The sequence below is a fragment of the Anomaloglossus baeobatrachus genome, chromosome 9, assembly GCF_048569485.1.
Source record: "Anomaloglossus baeobatrachus isolate aAnoBae1 chromosome 9, aAnoBae1.hap1, whole genome shotgun sequence".
NCBI classification, from domain to species: domain Eukaryota; kingdom Metazoa; phylum Chordata; class Amphibia; order Anura; family Aromobatidae; genus Anomaloglossus; species Anomaloglossus baeobatrachus.
The window spans coordinates 34,005,820-34,031,054 of record NC_134361.1 but is presented as its reverse complement, the minus strand read 5'-3'; the positions used below and the strand labels follow the sequence as shown (position 1 = coordinate 34,031,054).

The following is a 25,235-nucleotide window of genomic DNA, read 5'->3' as shown; positions in this document are numbered from 1 at the left end:
TACTAGATGAGCACATTGGTTCTCCTCCTCTAGTCTAGGGACCAGTCCCCGTTCTGCGGCCAAGTCCCTCCACTCCAATATGTCGTATGTGGAACAAGGCCACAGGAGTCTGGTGCACTTCCCATGGGCCCTAGGACTCTTTATGTCTTGCGCCTGGGTCGATCTGCACCAGCTCCAGACCACAGGTCTTCGCTCCTCCACTGCTCCTTCTCGACTCCCTAACTTTCTGTCACAAACTGCTCCAACTAACAAGACTCAACACCCCAGTTGTTGGATTAGGGGGAGGGAGATGCCATCACGAGTGGTGGCTATGCATAGCATTAATGGCATCTAACCCTAACCCTGACCCGGTGGTGAGCTGCTAACTAACAGTGTTGTGTGTTGTTGTGTGCATACCGGTGGATGGTCAGGGAGCTGTTTATGTAGCCAAATGCTGTGACCTTCTACAGCCGGACACCACAGGACTGTCTGTCTCCCGTGACACACCTGTGACAGGCTACTTATGTCTAAGGGTCTGTGAGAGTGGTAGTAAATGGAGCAGTGATCACTCCATTCACACAGTGGACACCAGATCCCCATTCTGATGGTCAGTGAGGGTTATATAAATATTTGATATATGGCCTCCTCTTCCCTGTATATCTTGTTCGCCAAGGGGGAGTGATCATTAGCTCTTTTCTTTGGGGTCATCTTGTTGACCATGCCCAGTTGGCTAAAATACCAGATTTCTATATGAAAAAGAGGGGGGACATATCTCGGGAAAGGCGAGGCACAGGAACAAACATACGTTTATCATATTGTTCCCATGTATTCGTAGTCTTTTGAAAAACTTCCCTACTCGTCCACTAGGGGGCACTGATAACCAAAAGTTCTCAAAAGCCAGTGACCTCACCAAGTCATAAACTATCTCAGTGATGTCATAGTGTTTCATTTACATAATAAGCTATAATAAAAAAAAAATACTGCTTTCACCTCAGACATCGCAAGTTCTATGTAGTTTTTTCTTATTTTTTTCGAGATCTTGATTTCATGTGTGCTTTTTATGTTGTAGGACACAAAGGGGACAATCAAGCCGGACGTGTCCATTGTAATGGAGAACGGGTACAGATCGCTTTAATTCTAGTTTTATAATATAGTGATTGTGAGAAGTGTATTTAAAGGGGGTTTTACAGGTTTCTAAAAACATGGCTGCTTTATTTAGTAAATAGCGCTGTTCTTGTCTGCAGGTTGTTTGTGGTATAGCCCTGCTGTTGGCAGGGCTGAGGATTTTTTTTGAAAATAAGGAACTGAGCAGCAGGAAAGAGACAGACAGAGACAGGCATAGAGACAGACATAGAGACAGATACAGACAGAGAGACAGGCATAGAGACAGACATAGACAGATACAGACAGAGAGGCACAGGCAGAGAGACAGACATAGAGACAGACATAGAGACAGATACAGACAGAGAGACAGGCATAGAGACAGACATAGAGACAGATACAGACAGAGAGGCACAGGCAGAGAGACAGACATAGAGACAGACATAGAGACAGACATAGAGACAGACATAGAGACAGACATAGAGACAGATACAGACTCAGACAGAGAGAGACAGGCAGAGAGACAGACATAGAGACAGATACAGACAGAGAGGCACAGGCAGAGAGACAGACATAGAGACAGACATAGAGACAGACATAGAGACAGATACAGACTCAGACAGAGAGAGACAGGCAGAGAGACAGGTAGAGAGACAAACAGAGACAGACAGAGAAAGGCAGAGAGACAGGCAGAGAGACAGACATAGAGACAGATACAGACAGAGAGACAGACATAGAGACAGATACAGACTCAGACAGAGAGAGACAAGCAGAGAGACAGACATAGAGACAGATACAGACAGAGAGGCACAGGCAGAGAGACAGACATAGAGACAGACATAGAGACAGATACAGACTCAGACAGAGAGAGACAGACATAGAGACAGACAGAGAAAGGCAGAGAGACAGGCAGAGAGACAGACATAGAGACAGATACAGACTCAGACAGAGAGAGACAGACATAGAGACAGATACAGACTCAGGCAGAGAGACAGACATAGAGACAGACATAGAGACAGATACAGACAGAGAGGCACAGGCAGAGAGACAGACATAGAGACAGATACAGACTCAGACAGAGAGAGACAGGTAGAGAGACAGACATAGAGACAGACAGAGAAAGGCAGAGAGACAGGCAGAGAAACAGATACAGACAGAGAGGCACAGGCAGAGAGACAGACATAGAGACAGACATAGAGACAGATACAGACTCAGACAGAGAGAGACAGGTAGAGAGACAGACATAGAGACAGATACAGACAGAGAGGCACAGGCAGAGAGACAGACATAGACAGATACAGACTCAGACAGAGAGAGACAGGCAGAGAGACAGGTAGAGAGACAGACAGAGAAAGGCAGAGAGACAGACATAGAGACAGATACAGACAGAGAGGCACAGGTAAAGAGACAGACATAGAGACAGACATAGAGACAGATACAGACTCAGACAGAGAGAGACAGGTAGAGAGACAGACATAGAGACAGACAGAGAAATGCAGAGAGACAGGCAGAGAGACAGACATAGAGACAGACATAGAGACAGATACAGACTCAGACAGAGAGAGACAGGCAGAGAGACAGACAGAGAAAGGCAGAGAGACAGGCAGAGAGACAGACATAGAGACAGATACAGACAGAGAGGCACAGGCAGAGAGATAGACATAGAGACAGACATAGAGACAGATACAGACTCAGACAGAGAGAGACAGGTAGAGAGACAGACATAGAGACAGACAGAGAAAGGCAGAGAGACAGGCAGAGAGACAGACATAGAGACAGACATAGAGACAGACATAGAGACAGATACAGACTCAGACAGAGAGAGACAGGCAGAGAGACGGGCAGAGAGACAGACATAGAGACAGACATAGAGACAGGCAGAGAGACAGGCATAGAGACAGGCAGAAAGACAGGCAGAGAGACAGGCAGAGAGACAGGCAGAGAGACAGACATAGAGACAGGCAGAAAGACAGGCAGATAGACAGACATAGAGACAGGCAGAGAGATAGGCAGAGAGACAGACATAGAGACAGATACAGACAGAGAGGCACAGGCAGAGAGATAGACATAGAGACAGACATAGAGACAGATACAGACTCAGACAGAGAGAGACAGGCAGAGAGACGGGCAGAGAGACAGACATAGAGACAGACATAGAGACAGGCAGAGAGACAGGCATAGAGACAGGCAGAAAGACAGGCAGAGAGACAGGCAGAGAGACAGGCAGAGAGACAGACATAGAGACAGGCAGAAAGACAGGCAGATAGACAGACATAGAGACAGGCAGAGAGATAGGCAGAGAGACAGACATAGAGACAGATACAGACAGAGAGGCACAGGCAGAGAGATAGACATAGAGACAGACATAGAGACAGATACAGACTCAGACAGAGAGAGACAGGCAGAGAGACGGGCAGAGAGACAGACATAGAGACAGACATAGAGACAGGCAGAGAGACAGGCATAGAGACAGGCAGAAAGACAGGCAGAGAGACAGGCAGAGAGACAGGCAGAGAGACAGACATAGAGACAGGCAGAAAGACAGGCAGATAGACAGACATAGAGACAGGCAGAGAGATAGGCAGAGAGACAGACATAGAGACAGATACAGACAGAGAGGCACAGGCAGAGAGATAGACATAGAGACAGACATAGAGACAGATACAGACTCAGACAGAGAGAGACAGGCAGAGAGACAGGCAAAGAGACAGACATAGAGACAGACATAGAGACAGGCAGAGAGACAGGCAGAGAGACAGGCATAGAGACAGGCAGAAAGACAGGCATAGAGACAGGCAGAGAGACAGGCAGAGAGACAGACATAGAGACAGGCAGAAAGACAGGCAGATAGACAGACATAGAGACAGGCAGAGAGACAGACATAGAGACAGGCAGAGAGACAGGCAGAGAGACAGAGAGACACAGACAGACAGAGAGACAGCCAGAAAGAGGCAGACAGGCAGAGACAAAAAAAGAGAGATAGTGAGAGAGAGGCAGAGAGAGAGACAGACATAGAGACAGACAAAGAGACAGACATAGTGACAGGCAGAGAGAGACATACAAAGAAAGACAGGCAGACAGAGACAGAGAGAGACAGACAGGCAGTGAGACAGACATAGAGACAGACATAGAGACAGGCATAGAGACAGATACAGACACAGACAGAGAGACAGACATAGAGACAGGCAGAGAGAGAGAGAGAAAGAGAGACATAGAGACAAAGAAAGACAGACAGAGAGACAGACAAAGAAAGACAGACAGAGAGACAGACAAAGAGAGACAGACAGAGAGACGGAGAGAGAGAAATAGAGAGAGAGACAGAGCCAAAAAGAGAGGGAGACGGAGAGAGTGGCACAGAGTTGCAGAGAGTGGGAGAAAGGGAGAGAGACAGTTACTATCCCGGGCAATGCTGGATGCTACAGTTAGTTATTAATATAACATGCCTGGAAAATCCCTTTAATAAGTGCGCAGTGAGCTCCCCCTAGTGGCAACAAATATGATTATCATCTCTATGCCTATGACACACAGATCTACCTCTCTGGACCTGACATTACCTCTCTACTAACCAAAATACCACAATGTTTGTCTGCTATTTCATCCTTCTTCTCTGCACGATTCCTAAAACTTAACATGGACAAAACAGAGTTCATTGTCTTTCCTCCTCCTCACTCATCTCCTCCAACAAGCCTTTCCATCAAACTTGATGGTTGCTCACTCTCCCCAGTCTCACAAGCTCGTTGCCTTGGAGTGACCCTCGACTCTGCTCTATCCTTCAAGCCACACATCCAAGCCCTCTTCACCTCATGCCGATTACAACTCAAAAATATCTCCCGGATCCGTGCTTTTCTTAACCAAGAATCTGCAAAAACATTAGTGCATGCCCTCATCATCTCCCGCCTCGACTACTGCAACCCCCTGCTCTCTGGCCTCCCTTCCAACACTCTTGCACCCCTCCAATCTATCCTAAACTCTGCAGCCCGCTTAATCCACCTCTCCCCTCGCTACTCCCCAGCCTCGCCACTCTGCCAATCCCTTCACTGGCTTCCCATCGCCCAACGACTCCAGTTCAAAACATTAACCATGACATACAAAGCCATGCACAACCTGTCTCCTCCCTACATCTGTGACCTAGTCTCCCGGTACCTACCTGCACGCAACCTCAGATCCTCACAAGATCTCCTTCTCTGCTCCTCTCTTATCTCCTCTTCCCACAATCGTGTACAAGATTTCTCCCGTGCATCCCCCATACTCTGGAACGCTCTACCTCAGCACATCAGACTCTCCCCTACCGTGGAAAGCTTCAAGAGGAACCTCAAGACCCATCTCTTCCAACAAGCCTACAACCTACAATAGCCCTCAGCCCAGTATACCACTGCGCAACCAGCTCTGTCCTCACCTATTGTACCATCACCCATTCCCTGTAGACTGAGCCCTCGCGGGCAGGGTCCTCTCTCCTCCTATACCAGTCTGTCTTGTACTGTTAATGATTGTTGTACGTATACCCTCTTTCACTTGTAAAGCGCCATGGAATAAATGGCGCTATAATAATAAATAATAATAATAATAATAATAATAATAATGATTGCTGTTAGCTTTGTATTCAGTCGCTGACCCCTCAATCTTTTTCAGGGATGACTTGTCCCTCCCGGACCCTCACAAAGCCTCCTACCGGGCGTCATGTTCCCTTTGCCTGTGGATGAAGCGTCTGGCCTTCGCCTCAGTCTTGCTCCTGGTCCTGGTGACTTCTCTTCTTTTTCTCTGGGGTCCTCAGACCTGCCCTTCCAAGCGTTTCACGTGGTCTCTGATGCTCTCGTATGTGAACGGACCTCCACCAACGTAACAAAAAAAGACCCGGGTGACCCCTGAAGAACCTTTTCTGGATTTAGGCGGACTGTTGTATAATGTGTATATTCAGTGTATTTAGTGTAATGTAGATACCTGGGATCATGACCCTCTTAAAAAATCAGAAAAATATGTAAATAGATGAAAAAAATTGGGACATCCACAGCTCCAAAGAGCGTCTCTCCATCCAGAGGCTCCAACAACATCAATACACAGATAATTTATTTCAATATGCAACTTGTAATACTTGATTTCTCCTGCGGGGGCAGTGTAGGAAGAGCACTCAGCTGCTGCCAGGGTCTGCCACACATTACACTGATTACTGGAGGGTCTGGATGTGTTGTATAGACAATATGTGTGTAACGTATATTTATTAATGTCCCAGTGACTGCCTAGTAGCGGGTTTACGCTGTGTATAGAGCTTTTATAGACGGCATCTTCTTTCTACCTCTTCCCAGGATTTTCCTCTCGTGATATCCATAATATAATGTATAAAAATAAATAAATTTGTAATAAAATCGATCTTTGCTCCAAAATGTAAAACATTGCCTTGTAAACATATGTCCTCCGTCATCTACAAAGTGTTTCACCTGTTAAAGCAGCAGTTTGTGCTTCAGAGCTGCAATTACCTAAAGAGTAAGAACACTTGTTTATTTTTTAGCATTTCGTTCAGTATGGAGAGTTATGAAACTTTGCAAATCACTTTATTTTGTGAATTTGTACTTATTTGGAGTACAGCTGATGGCAGTGATAGCTTAGCTCAGATCTTGTGGTGTTCTGATAAACAGAATACTCAAAGGAGGAGGACACAGGGGCTGATCCATCACTGCCATCAGCTGTACTCCAAATGAGATTAGGAAGACAGGGGCTGACCCATCACTGTCATCAGCTGTACTCCAAATGAGATTAGGAGGACACAGGTACTGACCCATCACTGTCATCAGCTGTACTCCAAATGAGATTAGGAAGACAGGGGCTGACCCATCACTGTCATCAGCTGTACTCCAAATGAGATTAGGAGGACACAGGTACTGACCCATCACTGTCATCAGCTGTACTCCAAATGAGATTAGGTGGACACAGGTGCTGACCCATCACTGTCATCAGCTGTACTCCAAATGAGATTAGGAGGACACAGGTGCTGACGCATCCCTGCCATCAGCTGTACTCCAAATGAGATTAGGGAGACACAGGTGCTGACCAATCCCTGCCATCAGCTGTACTCCAAATGAGATTAGGGGGACACAGGTGCTGACCAATCACTGCCATAAACTGTACTCCAAATGAGATTAGGAAGACACAGGTGCTGACCCATCACTGCCATCAGTTGTACTCCAAATGAGATTATGATCACACAGGGGCTGACCCATCACTGCCATCAGCTGTACTCCAAATGAGATTAGGTTGACATGGGCGCTGACCCATCACTGCCGTCAGCTGTACTCCAAATGAGATTAGGAGGACACGGGCGCTGACCCATCACTGCCATCAGTTGTACTCCAAATAAGATTAGGAGGACACGGGTGATGACCAATCCCTGCCATCAGCTGTACTCCAAATGAGATTAGGGGGACACAGGTGATTAGGGGGACACAGGTGCTGACCATCATTGCCATCAGCTGTACTCCAAATGAGATTAGGTGGACATGGGTGCTGACTCATCAGCTGTACTCCAAATAAGATTAGGGGGCCACAGGTGCTGACCAATCACTGCCATAAGCTGTACTCCAAATGAGATTAGGAGGACACGGGCGCTGACCCATCACTGCCATCAGCTGTACTCCAAATGAGATTAGGAGGAAACGGGCGCTGACCCATCACTGCCACACTGCCATCAGTTGTACTCCAAATGAGATTAGGAGGACACGGGTGGAACTTCCATGATGGACCAAATTATTAGAAAAATAAAATTTAGTCACTCTGACTGGAGAATGGAAAGTTGCAGCTACAGGCATCCATAATTAAAGTTGTCCAAACATAAAATATTAATGAACTGTCCGGTCTGAAAATATGGTCGTCTACACAACTCCTCGGGATAGGTCATCAATATCAGATTGGTGGAGGTCCGATCAGCTGTTATTGGCTGTAGGCACTGAATGGTGCTGAGGAGCGCAGCTCTGTACACTGTGCAGCTGCTGCTGTGGAGAATTGCATCTCAGCTACTACTTTTCTTATGTAGGAGCTGAGTGGGTATTATAAGCCCAGGTAACGGCAATGGAAGAATGTTCTCCTCCTCCACGTCTCACCATGTCTGTCAGACTTAAGCGTCTTAAGGGACCTGTTACTTGGTGCAATGATCAAGTCGAGAAACCATCATCCATCATCATTACCAGCAATTGATTTCCAACTGGAAAATGACCAGTCTTTTCGGCTCCCTTCCTCCTATTCACCCATCACTAGCAGTGATGTGATGAAGTTGGCGCGCTATTGACCTCAACACACTGATGCTGGCCGGTGCCGCAGAGGCAGCGCATGACAGTAACCACTCTCTCCGTGAAGGAGCTGATAATTTATCTGCTATTATTTTGGATGAGGAGGCAAGGTTAATTATACTGACAAGGTACATTTTGGGGTAATTTGATGGGGATTGTGAAAGGGGGAATAGTATAGCAAGGGGCAGTGGGGTATGGGGACTTTATGCAGAGAGGCAGTGTGGGGGAGAAATGGAATGGGGCAGTTTGGAGGATATTTTGGAGAGAGGCAGTGTGAGGAGGGGGAGATTTTAGAAATTATGGAGAGGGGCAGTGTGTGAGGGGATATTATGGAGAGGGTAAATGTGTGGGGGAATATTATGGAGAGGGACAGTGTGTGGGGATATTATGGAGAGGAACAGTGTAAGGGAATATTATAGAGGTGGGCAGTGTTTGGGGGGATATGATGAGAGGGGCTGTGTGGGGGTATATTATAGAGATGGGCTGTGTTGGGGAGATAGTATGGAGAGGGGCAGTGTGTGGAGGGATATTAATGAGAGGGGCAGTGTAGGGGGATATTATGGAGAGGGGCAGTGTGTGGAGGGATATTATGGAGAGGGGCAGTGTGGAGGGATATTAATGAGAGGGGCAGTGTGTGGAGGGATATTATGGAGAGGGGCAGTATGGAGGGATATTATGTACAGGAAGCACAGTGAGGGGCAATTATTTATTTAGGGGGCATCATGGGAGATATTTTTATTTATGGGTCAGTATAATGATAATTTTATTTTTAAGGGCACCATGTTGGGATTTGATGCTGAAGACGAGGGAAGTCTGCAGAGACAAGCTCTGGGCGTGGAATCTCATCATGGCATCTCTACTACATCTAGACAGGAAGGATGGGAATGACTTTAATCAAAGAAGATGTCGCCTATAAGGTATCTGGATGAAATTATTTATTTGTGATACTGAGGGCATTTCATCAGTACTGTGATTACTGTATGTCTTGCAGTCTGTTGATGGCTGGTAAGTACAAACTCCCAGCATCTCCTTACCAATGTTAAGAATATACTGGGAATTGAAGGTTTATGCAATACAATTGTTTATAGGGCTGACCTGACATTACAGTTGATCTCTGTGCTACACTTGGTGCTTTAAACATGTACTGATGGTGGTTCTGGCACTGAATTCATGTATTGATGTTGATTCTAGGGCTGTATTCATGTACTGACGGTGGTTTTAGCCCAGTCTTCATGTACTGACGATGGTTTTGGAGCTGTATTCATGTACTGATGGTGGTCCTGGAACTGCATTCATTTACTGACAGTGGTTCTTGTGCTGCATTCATGGACTGATGGTTCCGAACTGCATTCATGTACTGAAGGTGGTTCTGGCACTGCATTCATTGCATTCATATACTGACGGTGGTTCTGGTGTTGCACTCATGTACTAATGGTGGTTATGATGCTGTATTCATGTACTGGTTAGTTAGGCTGTATTCACACTGATTTTTTTTTTGGTCAGCAGAAACTGAACACAAACTCCTCTTCAAATATTCAAAACTTGGGTCTCGTGATGTATTGTATTAATGTAAAAATCCCTTTAAATTTATTGTTGCCCTTGAAATTGATTCAATATGGCAGTGTGGCCCGTGGATCAAAAAATGTTTGCACCCCAACCCTAAACTACTTATATATTGATGGCCTATCCTTAGGATATGTCATCAATGTCGGATCAGCCGGGGTCCGACACCCAACACCCACGCCGATCAGCTTTTCTCGGTGCTAGCGGTGGCATCAGGAGGCTGGAAATGCTCAGTTCCGGAGCTGCTCCATCTTTTGCCAGTCACTGCACATCTGCCTCCTATTGATGTAAATAGGACACCACTGACAGCTGACACCAACGGGACCAAGAACAGCTGATCGGCAGATGTACCGGGAGTCGGACCCCAGACGATCAGCCATTGATGACCTATCCTGAGGATAGGCCATCAATGTAAAAGTAGTGGACAACCCCTTTAAAGGGAAGGTATCGTTCAAAAAAAAAATTTCAATAACTAAAAAAATGTAAAGTATTAATGTTTTAATGTTTTGTTTAAATATTATTATTTGTTTTTAATTGAGCAAAATATAAAAAAAAAAATAAAATGTTTGATATTTTCCACTCTTAAACACTAGGGGGAGCAGCTGCTGAAATTCTACAGAAATCCTACTGTAGAAATAGCCTGGATTACAGCTGCAGTAAAGTGGGCGGAGTCTGCTCTCCTGTGTGTGATGTCACAGCCCCCTCCCAATCTGGGTGTTTCCAAGGGATAACAGAGAATGAAGTGTAGGGACACAGTGCGGAGCCATTTTGCTGGTGACCAGAAATGTCTAAAGTGTCACCAAGGACAGCAGGAGTATCACACAGGATAGGATTAGATACACAGCTCAGCAGACAGTACCACACAGGACAGGATTAGATACACAGCTCTGCAGACAGTATCACCGAGGATAAGAGTAGTTACACAGCTCAGCAGACAGTATCACACAGGACAGGATTAGATAGACAGCTCAGCAGACAGTATCACACAGGATAGGATTAGATACACAGCTCAGCAGACAGTATCACACAGGATAGGATTAGATACACGGCTCAGCAGACAGTATCACACAGGATAGGATTAGATACACGGCTCAGCAGACAGTATCACACAGGATAGGATTAGATACACGGCTCAGCAGACAGTATATCACAGGATATGATTAGATACACAGCTCAGCAGGCAGTATCACACAGGATAGGATTAGATAGACAGCTCAGCAGACAGTATCACACAGGATAGGATTAGATACACAGCTCAGCAGACAGTATCACACAGGATAGGATTAGATACACGGCTCAGCAGACAGTATCACACAGGATAGGATTAGATACACGGCTCAGCAGACAGTATCACACAGGATAGGATTAGATACACGGCTCAGCAGACAGTATATCACAGGATATGATTAGATACACAGCTCAGCAGGCAGTATCACACGATAGGATTAGATACACAGCCCTGCAGACAGTATCACACAGGATAGGATTAGATACACGGATCAGCAGGCAGTATCACACAGGATAGGAATAAATACACGGCTCAGCAGGCAGTATCACACAGGATAGGATTAGATACACAGCTCAGCAGGCAGTATCATACAGGAGAGGATTAGATACACAGCTCAGCAGACAGTATCACACAGGAGAGGATACATGGCCTCTTCCAGGATGCCCAATGCCAGGCCAGCCATTGCCGTTCCCCTTGGTGTCTCCGAGCTCATTCTCACCCATGGACTTTAGTTAATGAATGCCTCCATTATTTCCAAAAACTCAGCATTTTATTAATACTAATCACAAGACCAGACGTCTTCCGTGTTTCTTTCGATATTTGGAGATTTCTTAAAACTGTACAAGTGACAGCACCACGTCTCCTTCTATCTGCAGGGTGTCAATCATCTGCAGCGCTGCGAATCTATGAACGTAGTCACAGAAGGGCTGTCCGTTCACAAACACCTTGTATCGGCCATTGCCGGTGCGGACGGAGATCTGTAGGGACATAATATTCCGTATGAGACTCTTCATTATTCTGTAAAACGCCCCCTAAGGTTATATCATGGGCCATAAAGACATTTCCATCTTCAATCCCGAGTTCTACTCACATCAAAATACTGCCCCGGCACAAAGGGGTTGTCTCCCATCTCCCTCTCCTCTCTGCCCCATGAACCGCCAAGTTTGCTGTTTCGCACCACTGTAAACTCATTAAGACGAACATTGAAATGTAAAGCGATGTCCCCACTTGATGTCATAAAATTAATGTGAAACCTGTAGAAGAAAAAAAAGAAGAGACCAATTATTAAATATCTCCAGGATATAAAACAACATTCTGGCTACCTCCTCCCACCACTTGGGGGAGCCAAAGAGCACCGTGTATACTGTGTTTATTGATTTCAGCTCCTGAGCTCCCTCTAGTGGTGGCTGCGGAAAACCACAATGTTATGTTTTACAGATTAGGATTTAGAGCTTTGTATATAAAAAGAAAAGCTCTGATCATGACGAACATTATACTTCAGCATTAATCAGCTCTGAAACTACTTTTTTTTCTTTTTAGGTTAAAAATTTATTTTTATAGTACCACTGTTCACTGACCTTTGGCTTCCCATTGGCATGAATCCTCTAATGACAAAGGTCCTCTTTGGTGTCACTCCTCCAGGGATGTTTCCACGATAAGGGACTGGCTGAAAGGAGCGGACAAAAACATAGCCAAATTATAGATTAGAGCATTATTCTGCAACTCCGAGGCTCGAGGTCCCCCGGCAGATAGTGGGGATATCCTTAAGACTGGACATGGGATTTACCATCAAGTCACTACCATCCTTCCATATCAGAAATCATTAAAGGTAATCATCAGAAAATGACCCGTTGCTTAAATAAAGTTTTTGTGTTAACTTTATTTTTTTTTGGGGGGGGGGGGCACTTTTTTTTTTAAACATATCACAAATCTGCGTTAAACATAAAAAATATAACTTTTGCAATTTTCACACTGGCCACTTTTTTAGACTCTAACTTGCTGTTTCAAGAAACAACACATTCACATTAGCAGCAATTGTCGGATTGTGACCCCTATCTTTTGTACTGACGCATCTAATGAGCGTGTGCAAAGGTCACTGTGAAGGGAAGAAGAGGAAGTGAGCTATGACATCCCCTATTGTGAATGGTATATCTTGTGTTAGCTACTGTATATAGAGGTGGTATCAGTCATTGTACAGGAAAGGGAGGAGGTGAGCTATGATATCACCTATTGTGAATGTTGGATCCCGTGTTATCTACTGTATATAGAGGTGTTTCAGTCATTGTACAGGAGGAGGAGGTGAGCTGTGACATCCCCTATTGTGAATGGTAGATCTTGTGTTAGCTACTGTATATAGAGGTGTTATCAGTCATTGGACAGGAAAGGGAGGAGGTGATCTGCGACATCACCTATTGTGAATGGTGGATCCTGTTTTATTTATTGTATATAGAGGTTTTATCAGTCATTGTACAAGAGGAGGAGGAGGTGAGCTGTGGCATCTATTGTATATAGAGGTGTTATCAGTCATTGTACAGGAGAGGGAGGAGGTGAGCTGTGACATCACCTATTATGAATGGTGGATCTTATGTTATCTACTGTATATAGAGATGTTATCAGTCATTGATTTGGAGAAGGAGGTGAGCTGTGACATCACCTATTGTGAATGGTGGATCCTGTGTTATTTATTGTATATAGAGGTTTTATCAGTCATTGTACAAGAGGAGGAGGAGGTGAGCTGTGGCGTCTATTGTATATATTGTATATAGAGGTGTTATCAGTCATTGTACAGGAGAGGGAGGAGGTGAGCTGTGACATCACCTATTATGAATGGTGGATCTTATGTTATGTACTGTATATAGAGATGTTATCAGTCATTGATTTGGAGGAGGAGGTGAGCTGTGACATCACCTATTGTGAATGGTGGATCCTGTGTTATCTATTGTATATAGAGGTGTTATCAGTCATTGTACAGGAGGAGGAGGTGAGCTGTGACATCTATTGTATATAGAGGTGTTATCAGTCATTGTACAGGAGAGGGAGGAGGTGAGCTGTGACATCACCTATTATGAATGATGGATCTTATGTTATCTACTGTATTATAGAGGTGTTATCAGTCATTGTTTTGGAGGAGGAGGTGAACTGTGACATCACCTATTGTGAATGGTGGATCCTGTGTTATCTATTGTATATAGAGGTGTTATCAGTCATTGTACAGGAGGAGGAGCAGGTGAGCTGTGACATCTATTGTATATAGAGGTGTTATCAGTCATTATACAGGAGAGGGAGGAGGTGAGCTGTGACATCACCTATTATGAATGGTGGATCTTATGTTATCTTCTGTATATAGAGATGTTATCAGTCATTGTTTTGGAGGAGGAGGTGAGCTATGACATCACATATTGTGAATGGGGAATACTATGTTATCTACTAAATATACAGGTGTTATGAGTAGTGATGGGTGGACCCGGGCTGTAAAAGTCCAGATATGCGCAGTTTCTAAAGTTTCTGGGAACTCCGGCTAATGATCCAGATCCGGCAACTTGGAGAAAAAAATAAAATAAAGCAAGTGCGCTATACTTAACGAGTCTCTGGCACAACTGTAACTGCTACCAGAGGTCCACTCATTCTACTTCTGGGGCTGCTCATTAGCCTCATACATATTCCCTGCTTCGCCACCCCCCCAAACCCCCCCCCCCCGGCAGTCCTGGCATCTAGTCCTAGAACAGCTGATCGGCAGGGGTGCCGAGTGTCGGGCCCCGGCCAATCAGACATTAATGACATCCTAAGGATAGGCCATGAATGTAAAAGTAGTGGACAATCCCTTTAAGCAATAGGTCATTTTCTGACAAAAGCTTTCCTTTAAACATTACATGGGGATAATTAAGGGTTGGAGTCACCAAATTAGAGGATTTACACAAATAAGTGATGTGTGTAAGACCCCTATATACTGACCGGGTTATAGGTGGGTCCTCCCATTGCCTGAGAACATAAGAGCAAAAATAAAAGAACATTAGCAAGGCAGACGTTACGTAATTTCATGGCGCGGCCGAAAAGTAGATGGAGGACCTGGTGAAGCCGTACTCACCGGCAGGGTCATGGATGGATATCCGGGCTGTGGCATCATCTATAGAGATAAAGAGAGGACATCCATTGGTACAGCGCTCTCCCTGATGAAACGTCCACGTCTCTATACTAACATACTTACCCCAGCTGATGGGAAAGATGGAGTCACCATTGGACCCTACGAGAAAATAATGGATTATTGTAATATTTCAGGCATTTAATGTCCTTTTTTGTATTCTGATCACCAGCAAATGAGAAAAATGTGAACGCTGCAGCCCATCAGTGTCCGCTGGTAGGCTGCAGCGCTCACGTGCATCTCTGGAAGTTCTATGCACACTACATAGTCAGTCGATCTCTTACGTCTAAGGCCACATACACACATTGCGTATTCGGTCAGTATTTTACATCAGTATTTGTAGCGAAAACCAGACGTGGATCAATCAGAGGAAAAGTACGGTATAATAGAAATACGGGCACCACTTCTGTATATTATACCCACTTCTGGTTTTGGCTACAAATACTGAGGTAAAAAACTAATAAAATATTCAACGTGTGAATGTGGCTTAAGACTGGTCGACCATTTTGGAAAGATGTCATTTACAGTGCCTTGTGAAAGTATTCAGCCCCCTTGAATTTTTCAACCTTTTCCCACATTTCAGGCTTCAAACATAAAGATAAAATATTAATGTTCTGGTGAAGAATCAATAACAAGTGACACAATTGTGAAGTTGAACGATATTTATTGCTTATTTTAAATTTTTATAAAAAATAAATAACTGAAAATTGGGGCGTGCAATATTATTCACCCCCTTTAAGTTAATCCTTTGTAGCGCCCCCTTTTGCTGCGATTACAGCTGCAGTCACTTGGGGTCTGTGTCTATCAGTTTTGCACATTGAGATGCTGAAATTCTCGCCCATTCTTCCTTTGTAAACAGCTGGAGCTGAGTGAGGTTGGATGGAGGCGTTTGTGAACAGCAGTTTTCAGCTCTTTCCACAGATTCTCGATTGGGTTCAGGTCTGGACTGTGACTTGGCCATTCTAACACCTGGATTTGTTTATTTGGGAGCCATTCCATTGTAGATTTTGCTTTATGTTTGGCATCATTGTCTTGTTGGAAGATAAATCTCCGTCCCAGTCTCATGTCTTTTGCAGACTCCAACAGGTTTCCTTCACGAATGGTCCTGTATTTGGCTCCATCCATCTTCCCATCAATATTAATCATCTTCCCTGTCCCTGCTGAAGAAAAGCAGGCCCAAAACATGATGCTGCCACCACCATGTCTGACAGTGGGGATGGTGTGTTGAGGGTGATGAGCTGTGTTTCTTTTACGCCAAACATATCGTTTGGCATTGTGCCCAAATAGTTTGATTTTGGTTTCATCTGACCAGAGCACCTTCTTGCACATGTTTGGTGTCTCCAGGTGGTTTGTAGCAAACGTTAAACAACACTTTTTATGGATATCTTTGAGAAATGGCTTTATTCTTGCCACTCTTCTATAAAGGCCAGATTTGTGCAGTGTATGACTGATTGTTGTCCTATGGACAGACTCTCCCACCTCAGCTGTAGATGTCTGCAGATCATCCAGAGTGATCATGGGCCTCTTGGCTGCATCTCTGATCAGTCTTCTCCTTGTTTGAGATGATAGTTTGGATGGACGGCCGGATCTTGGTAGATTTGCAGTGGTATGATACTCCTTCCATTTCAATATGATCGCTTGCACAGTGCTACTTGGGATGTTTAAAGTTTTGAAATCTTTTTGTAACCAAATCCGGCTTTAAATGTCTCCACAACAGTATCACGGACCTGCCTGTTGTGTTCCTTGGTCTTCATGATGCGCTCTGTGCTTTAAACAGAACCCTGAGACTATCACAGAACAGGTGCATTATACGGAGACTTGATTACACACAGGGGCTTATATTTATCATCATCAGTCATTTAGGACAACATTGGATCATTCAGAGATCCTCAATGAACTTCTGGAGTGAGTTTGCTGCACTGAAAGTAAAGGGGATGAATAATATTGCACGCCCCAATTTTCAGTTTTTTATCTTTTCCAAAAAATTAAAATAAGCAATAAATATCGTTCACCTTCACAATTGTGTCCCACGTGTTGTTGATTCTTCACCATAAAATTAAATTTTTTTATCTTTATGTTTGAAGCCTGAAATGTGGGAAAAGTTTGAAAAATTCAAGAGGGCCGAATACTTTCACAAGGCACTGTAGCTGACAGCCATTTCTCCATAAGGTTTGTAATGTTTGGCCGAGTGCTCATTTATCCACAATGAAGAGTAAAATTAGCCGCTGGTGGATACTACTGATTTTGGCATGTTCCCTTTGGAATAAAAGGATTGGGCATGTAAAAATTCAAGATGCCAAACCTCTCGAGACTTGACTGACAATCTAATGTGTATGGGGGAACATATGTCAGTGGTGAAAAAGGACCCGGAACGTCCAATTTCGGACTGTCAATCCTTTAGTATTTGGGTGAGAGTCTGGCAGCGACTCACAGAGAAAATACAGGAGGCTGGGCAGAGATAGCTGACAGATGGACGATTGGCCAAACTATTGTTCCTCTGACAGTTATCTATTGTCCATGGGGGGCTTTCATCTACTGTCTTCTATCATCCTGAAAATGTTCCTCACCAGTTTTTTTCTTTTGCATCTTCCTTTCTTCCTTTCCATCCTTTTCCGTCAGTACCATCAATGACTTACCCCACCACCTTCTCCTCCGACAGTTATCTATTGTCCATGTGTGACTTTCATCTACTGTCTTCTATTATCCTCAACATGTTCCTCACCAGTTTGTCTCTTTTTTCCGTCTGCCTATCCATCCTTTGGCCTCAGTACCACCAATCTCTTACTTAACCCACCACCTCCTCCTCCACTGGTTATTCATTGTCCATGGGGGGCGTTAATCTACTTTCTTCTATCATTCTCAACATGTTCCTCACCGGTTTGTCTATCATTTGCACCTTCCTTTCCATCCTCTGCCATCACTACCATCAGTGTGTTACTCACTCCACCACATCCTCATCTGACAGTTATCCATTGTCCATGGGTGGCTTTCATCCACTGTCTATCATTCAGAACATGTTCCTCACCAGTTTGTCTCTCTTTTGCACATTCCTTTCCATCCTTTGCCATCAATGTCTTACACACCCACAATCTCCTCCTCTGACAGTTACATATTGTCCATGGGTGGCTTCCATCTACTGTCTTCTATCATCCTCAACATATTCTTCACCAGTTTGTCTCTCTTTTATACCTTCCATTCCATCCTCTATGATCAGTACCATCAATGTGTTACTCAACCCATCACCTACTCCTCCGACAGTTATCTATTGTCCATGGGTGGCTTTCATCTACTGTCTTCTATCATTCTCAACATATTCTTCACCAGTTTGTCTCTCTTTTATACCTTCCATTCCATCCTCTGTGATCAGTACCATCAATGTCTTACTCAACCCATCACCTACTCCTCCGACAGTTATCTATTGTCCATGGGGGCTTTCATCTACCGTCTTCTATCATTCTGAACATGTTCATCACTAGTTTGTCTCTCTTTTCTGTCTTCCTATCTATCGTTTGGCATCAGTACCACCAATCTCTTACTTAACACACCACCTCCTCCTCCACCAGTTATCTATTGTCCATGGGGAGCGTTAATCTACTTTCTTCTATCAACCTCAACATGTTACTCACTGGTTTGCCTATATTTAGCACCTTCCTTTCCATCCTCGGCCATCAGTACCATCAATGTCTTACCGCACCACCTCATCTTCTGACAGTTATAAATTGTCCATGGGTGGCTTTCATCTACTGTCTTCTATCACCCTGAACATGTTCCTCACCAGTTTGTCTATCTTATGCTTCTTCCGTTCCATCCGTTGCCATCAGTACCACCAATGTCTTACTCACCCCACCACCTCCTCCTCCAACCACGCTCAGAGATTGGATGGTCACGTCTCCATCCACCTGAACACATTCCACTCTCTCAAGAGGAACCCTATGACGATACTCATAAAAGGGGGAACCATTCGCATTCACCTGGAGAGAAAGAAAAGAGATGGTCATTATTATTGAAGACGGATGAGTTGTGTACATGACAGCTTATTTAGTAAAACAGTGCCACCCCTGTCCACAGGTTGTGTGTGGTATAGCAGCTGAATTCACTTTACTGTAACTAGGCTGCACTATCAGATAGTGTCTATGGAAAGACATGGCGCTCTTTTCGGGATAAAACAACCATGTTTTTCTAAATCTGGACAGCCAATTCAGAAGTAGCAAATTCTGGGTTAGAGATTGTGGTTTAGTAGAACAAGGCGATATACATATAGTTCCTTACCTGGTAGCCTCCAGGATTAATAAAAAACACCAGTTCGAAGTGTCTCCCTTTGTGAAAGGGGAATCCATCTTTCTTTTTTTCTTCGCTTCCCCATGACCCACCCTGGCAAGTGTTGAACACCACCTTGTCCTTCCCATCAAAGCGGGGATTAAAGTGGAAAGCAATGTCTGCTCCATCATACTGACCACACAGAAAGTTCACATGGAACCTAGGAACGACACAAAGCACACAGCATTACAGCTCTCTTTTCTGACAAGTCTTCTATATTCTTAGCCCTCACCTTAAAGGCTATGGACACCATTTACATTGATCTTTCCATGTAAGAGGCTAATTTTGCAAGTAAAATTGCAGTCTGCAATCCTTATTCCTTCATTTTCATACCTCCTGATATGCAGTTTGCAGCCGATTCAAATTTCCTATTTTTCTCATGTGGGAGTGACTCTCTCAGAAATACAGGCTGGATGTGTATATTCTGGGTACTGCTGTCTTCACTGCTCATATTTCAGCACAGCTTCTATCCTGCACTTATTCCCTCTTCATGTGCTTTCTTCCCTATCTCAAGCCTATTTTCTCTGCCATCCATGAGACTTTGGGTACTTTCTCCCCTCTCCGCTTCAGATTTCCACCTGGGACTCTCATTAATTGCTTACAATTAGGCCCCATGTATCTCAGACCCCATCTAGGAGGAGGTGATGTGTGTCCTTTTTGCACATGCTCTGACACTGACAAAGTCAGTAGTTTTGCATTTGGGAAAATGGTACCCCCTTTCTGCCAATCACTGGGGTGATTGGACCTTCGCTAATATAATAGTTTGATCAGCAGATAGCTGATGTTTTTGCATTCTTTAGCACTGTAGAATGAGTTAACTGAGAAACTGTCAGTGAGCTCAGTCTGATAAATGGGAGAGTTTGTCCCTCTTTATCTGAGCTCCTCTGAGGTGATAAATGACCATGGACCACATCAAGTTTGAATGTGTAGGGAAACAAAGAGCCGGTATGAGCCAAACAGTGCAAATTTTTGAATGAAACCTAATTCCAAATGTGATTTTTAGCCCCAAATACATGCATTTAATGTAAAAAACAAAATATGTTCCTATAGGTGGACAACCTTTTGAAATTGGAATACTCCTCGGGGCAGAACAATTGTGGGGAACGAGGAGAAGTGAGTATTTATTTAATCATGGTGGCCAGAGGACTTTAGGGGTGCATTAAATGATATAGGGTCTTCATACTACCATATGGAGCAATATGGGGGCTGCATAATACTACAGTTAGGTCCAGAAATCTTTGGACAGTGACACAATTTTGGCGAGTTGGGCTCTGCATGCCACCACATTGGATTTGAAATGAAACCTCTACAACAGAATTCAAGTGCAGATTGTAACGTTTAATTTGAAGGTTTGAACAAAAATATCTGATAGAAATTGTAGGAATTGTCACATTTCTTTACAAACACTCCACATTTTAGGAGGTCAAAAGTAATTGGACAAATAAACCAAACCCAATCAAAATATTTTTATTTTCAATATTTTGTTGCGAATCCTTTGGAGGCAATCACTGCCTTAAGTCTGGAACCCATGGACATCACCAAACGCTGGGTTTCCTCCTTCTTAATGCTTTGCCAGGCCTTTACAGCCGCAGCCTTCAGGTCTTGCTTGTTTGTGGGTCTTTCCGTCTTAAGTCTGGATTTGAGCAAGTGAAATGCATGCTCAATTGGGTTAAGATCTGGTGATTGACTTGGCCATTGCAGAATGTTCCACTTTTTTGCACTCATGAACTCCTGGGTAGCTTTGACTGTATGCTTGGGGTCATTGTCCATCTGTACTATGAAGCGCCGTCCGATCAACTTTGCGGCATTTGGCTGAATCTGGGCTGAAAGCATATCCCGGTACACTTCAGAATTCATCCGGCTACTCTTGTCTGCTGTTATGTCATCAATAAACACAAGTGACCCAGTGCCATTGAAAGCCATGCATGCCCATGCCATCACGTTGCCTCCACCATGTTTTACAGAGGATGTGGTGTGCCTTGGATCATGTGCCGTTCCCTTTCTTCTCCAAACTTTTTTCTTCCCATCATTCTGGTACAGGTTGATCTTTGTCTCATCTGTCCATAGAATAATTTTCCAGAACTGAGCTGGCTTCATGAGGTGTTTTTCAGCAAATTTAACTCTGGCCTGTCTATTTTTGGAATTGATGAATGGTTTGCATCTAGATGTGAACCCTTTGTATTTACTTTCATGGAGTCTTCTCTTTACTGTTGACTTAGAGACAGATACACCTACTTCACTGAGAGTGTTCTGGACTTCAGTTGATGTTGTGAACGGGTTCTTCTTCACCAAAGAAAGTATGCGGCGATCATCCACCACTGTTGTCATCCGTGGACGCCCAGACCTAGAGCTATGATTCCTAAACCCTTTCTCCGATTTGGATGTGAAAACTCTCATATTGCAGCTGGGAGTGTGCACTTTCAGCCCATATTATATATATAATTGTATTTCTGAACATGTTTTTGTAAACAGCTAAAATAACAAAACTTGTGTCACTGTCCAAATATTTCTGGACCTAACTGTATATGGAGGAATATAAGGGCTGCATACTACTATATAGGGGTTGCATAATACTATACAGTGGAATATAGGAATTCATCTATTCATTCCTAAGCACGCTGGATTTTGTTTCTCCTGGATCCACTAGCCATAGCCTGGGCGTCTTCGTGCGAGCATCATGATCAACTCCGGACTGAGAAGCTGTGGTGAGCTGGGGTTTTCATTCCTCTAACTTTACAATAATGTTATTTACAGCCCAAATATAATGTACAGTAAAAAAATGGATGGGCTATATACTAGGATGGGGGGCAAAGATACAAGCATGGGATGAGAAAGCTGAGTACTGAGGGAATGAGGCTTGTTCCCTCAGCACCCAGCTTTCCCATGCTGTGCTATACATCTTTCCCTCAGAACCCAGCTTTCCTATACGCTGATATCCATCTTGTCCTCAGCAACCAGCTTTCCCATGCTCTGCTATACATCTTTCTCTCAGCACTCAACTTTCCCATGTTTTGCTTCACATCTTTCCTCAGCACCCAGCTTTCCCATGCACTGATATCAAGGGCAAGTTGGGTGCTGAGGAAAAGCTGTATACCAGAGCATTAGAAAGCTGGGTGCTGAGGATAAGATGGATATCACAACATGGAAAGCTGGGTGCTGAGGGAAAGAGGGATATCGGAGTATGAGAAAGCTGGGTGCTAAGGGAAAGAGCTAAGTGTCAGTGTAAATATCCTGTACCCCGAGGGGGTGGTCAGGTCCAAATTTTGCACCAGGGCTCATCGAACTCTAGATACGCTGCGGCTCCAACCATCAGAAGACACATCTAATAAGGGTATCGCACCTTGGACTGAACATTTGCCAAATGCTGTCATTTTTGATAAGGGACTGACTCACCGAGTGTGCACTTCTGCTTACAGGAGCACAATGAGATAAAGATTGTGCTATAATACCTGCAATAAAATGGTGCCTGACAGTTCTCCGAGCCCTAAACTACTGACATTAATACAATCAGCCAAATGTCATATACATTTATGAGTCAATTAGTCATCATGTCAGACTGTGTTCTGCTCAGTATCATTGCCCCATTCACACAGTATTGTAATGATGCTACAAATAGATGAATACTACCGCCCTATCCTGCTGAGTAAAGCTGACTATAGAGAATCTAAATCTGCATATGTTACAGCCAAAATATCCATAAAGGACCTCTGCAACCTCCGGGGGATAATAAAAAATTAAAAGGTAGCTAATTTTGCAATTTATTTTGCCCACCGTTCTGTGTATACAGCTCTCATGCAGACATCAAATGGCACTTATCCTAGCCGCGGCTATGGACAGACCATTCGGGTAGGGCCTGTACTGAGAAGATGGTGGCCCCTTTTCCGGGCCTGTTTGGCTCGATCCCACTCATAACCAGGCTCTGGTGACCATCTTGCGTCTTTGTACGGATATATCTCTCCCCTCGCTTTGGGATCTGTCACTCAACCATTATAGCTGCCAATCAGAATCCACCATGATGGGTTACCTGTTAGCATGATGAGGGACCATGCCCTGAATGTAAACCGACATGCCGGACCGCAGACCGCCATAAATTGGGTTCCTGAAAGGCATAGTCTAAACAAAGATGGACAAAAAAAGAATGAGGCTGAGAACACCCATAAAACGACATATTAAAGGGTGTGTATACTTTTGCAAACAGCATCAGTTAGTTTAAAAATGGGTCTAAGGCTATGTGCACACACAGCGATTTTTTGACGCTGCGTTTTTGGCTGCAAAAAACGCACAAAAACACAAAAAAACGCCTAGTGCGCACATAGCCTACAGCTGCTATGCAGACCTACGTCCGTTTTTTATTATTATTATTATTATTATTATTATTTTAATATAGGAAAAATGTAGAAAATTTGAGCCAATTTTTTTAATTTAGGAAAAATGTAGAAGATTTGAGCCTGTATATTTTTTTTAATTTAGGAAAAATGTAGAAGATTTGAGCCTAATTTTTTATCACATTTTTTAATTGAGGAAAAATGTTAAAAATCTGAGCCTAAATTTTTTTTAATTTAGGAAAAATGTAGAAAATTTGAGCCTATTATTATTATTTTTTATTTTTTTTTCATTTTTATTTAATGTAGGAAAAATATAGAAAATTTGAGCCTAATTTTTTTTTTTAAATTTAGGAAAAATGTAGAAAATTTGAGCCTATATATTTTTTTTAATTTTGGAAAAATGTAGAAATGTTGAGCCTAATTTTTTTTATCATTTTTTTAATTTAGGAAAAAATTTAAAAAATTTGAGCCTACATTTTTTTTTTAATTTAGGAAAAATGTAGAAAATGTAAGCCTATTTTTTATTATTATTATTTTTATATATTTTTTTTAATTTAGGACAAATGTAGAAAATGTGAGCCTATTCTTTTTTATTATTATTATTTTATTTATTTATTTTTTTATATAGGAAAATATAGAAAATTTGAGCCTAATTTTTTTTCAATTTAGGAAAAATGCAGAAAATTTGAGCCTACTTTTTTATCTTTTTTTTTAATTTAGGAATAATGTAAAAAAATTGAGCTTAATTTTTTTTTTTTAATATTCTCCAACTCATTCAGCAAATTTACACTTTGTATTTACAGGAGATTGGTTTAAATTATCCATATTTTTTAAAATAAGTATTAAAGTTAATAAAAGCAATTAAGGTTCAGTTTAGGAAAAAATGTAGAAAATTTGAGCCAAAGTTTTTTTGTTTTTTTTTAATATTCTTCAACTCATCCTACACATTTACATATTGTATTTACAGGGGATTGTTTTAAATTATCAATATTTATACACAATGGGTAATTGAAGTTACTGTTCAATTTAGGAAAAATTTACAAAATTTGAGCCCTAATTTTTCTCTTTCTATTTTTTGGAAAATTACAGGAAGGACTGAGCCGTTACTTACCGGGTTGTAAACCGGCTGGTAGCCAAGTGCAGAAACAAACGCCATGTCTGATGTCGTCCACCCAGTAAAAGTGCTGTGTGCCCAGAGCCGGCTCCTTATATACACACCCGTGATTTGGGCACGGTCTCCGTCTTATTCATACAACCTTTGTTCTTGGCTCACTGCTCCAATTTGCTGATATAAAAAAACCTTTGATCAAATTACAGTGATTTTCTCCTTCTGATCATAGTCTGCTATTAGAAATGATGTGGATTTTTTTTTCTTTTTATACTGCACAGAACCTTTCAAAAGCTTTGCAAATTTAGTAGAACAATAGTTGGTTTCTCATTTGCCGTCATCCAAAAATTCCATGACAATCCGTAAAAATTGGGCTTTTTTTGTTTTGTGGCGTCCGTCTTTTTTTTTTTTTAAGCTGAAG

The 25,235-nt window shown here is 43.1% G+C and overlaps 2 protein-coding genes and 1 long non-coding RNA gene across 3 annotated transcripts in view; 2 read left to right on the top strand and 1 right to left on the bottom strand.

Annotated features, from left to right (window-relative positions):
- LOC142250383 (uncharacterized) overlaps positions 1 to 6,448 on the top strand; it is a 42,637-nt gene extending 36,189 nt beyond the window's left edge. The window contains exons 11-12 of the mRNA XM_075322541.1: positions 1,049 to 1,098; positions 5,710 to 6,448. Of these exons, the coding sequence (XP_075178656.1) occupies positions 1,049 to 1,098; positions 5,710 to 5,920 (261 nt within the window). The 3' untranslated portion in view covers positions 5,921 to 6,448. The remainder of the gene's footprint in view (positions 1 to 1,048; positions 1,099 to 5,709) is intronic.
- A 5,225-nt stretch (positions 6,449 to 11,673) lies between these two features.
- On the bottom strand, positions 11,674 to 24,900 carry LOC142251024 (galectin-4-like). The gene is made up of 10 exons (XM_075323515.1): positions 24,818 to 24,900; positions 23,406 to 23,494; positions 19,334 to 19,541; positions 18,907 to 19,035; positions 15,131 to 15,166; positions 15,011 to 15,049; positions 14,878 to 14,904; positions 12,504 to 12,592; positions 12,017 to 12,179; positions 11,674 to 11,903 (listed from the first exon to the last, which is right to left on the bottom strand). Exons 1-10 carry the CDS (start codon positions 24,860 to 24,862, stop codon positions 11,757 to 11,759), a joined length of 972 nt encoding a protein of 323 aa, XP_075179630.1. The 5' UTR covers positions 24,863 to 24,900; the 3' UTR covers positions 11,674 to 11,756.
- LOC142251025 (uncharacterized) lies at positions 12,665 to 24,974 on the top strand. Its single transcript, XR_012725282.1, has 4 exons — positions 12,665 to 12,754; positions 20,432 to 20,494; positions 22,029 to 22,086; positions 24,796 to 24,974. It is a non-coding gene; the product is annotated as an uncharacterized LOC142251025 (long non-coding RNA).
- Positions 24,975 to 25,235: the final 261 nt, after the last annotated feature.

Coding starts and splice junctions, on each gene's coding strand:
- LOC142251024 (XM_075323515.1), bottom strand. CDS start 24,862: ATGGCGTTTGTTTCTGCACTTGGCTACCAGCCGGTTTACAACCCG. Junction 19,542..23,405: donor GTCCCTCATCATGCTAACAG/GTAACCCATCAT, acceptor TGTCGTTCCTAG/GTTCCATGTGAACTTTCTGT. Junction 15,167..18,906: donor TTGGAGGAGGAGGTGGTGGG/GTGAGTAAGACA, acceptor ATTTTCTCGTAG/GGTCCAATGGTGACTCCATC.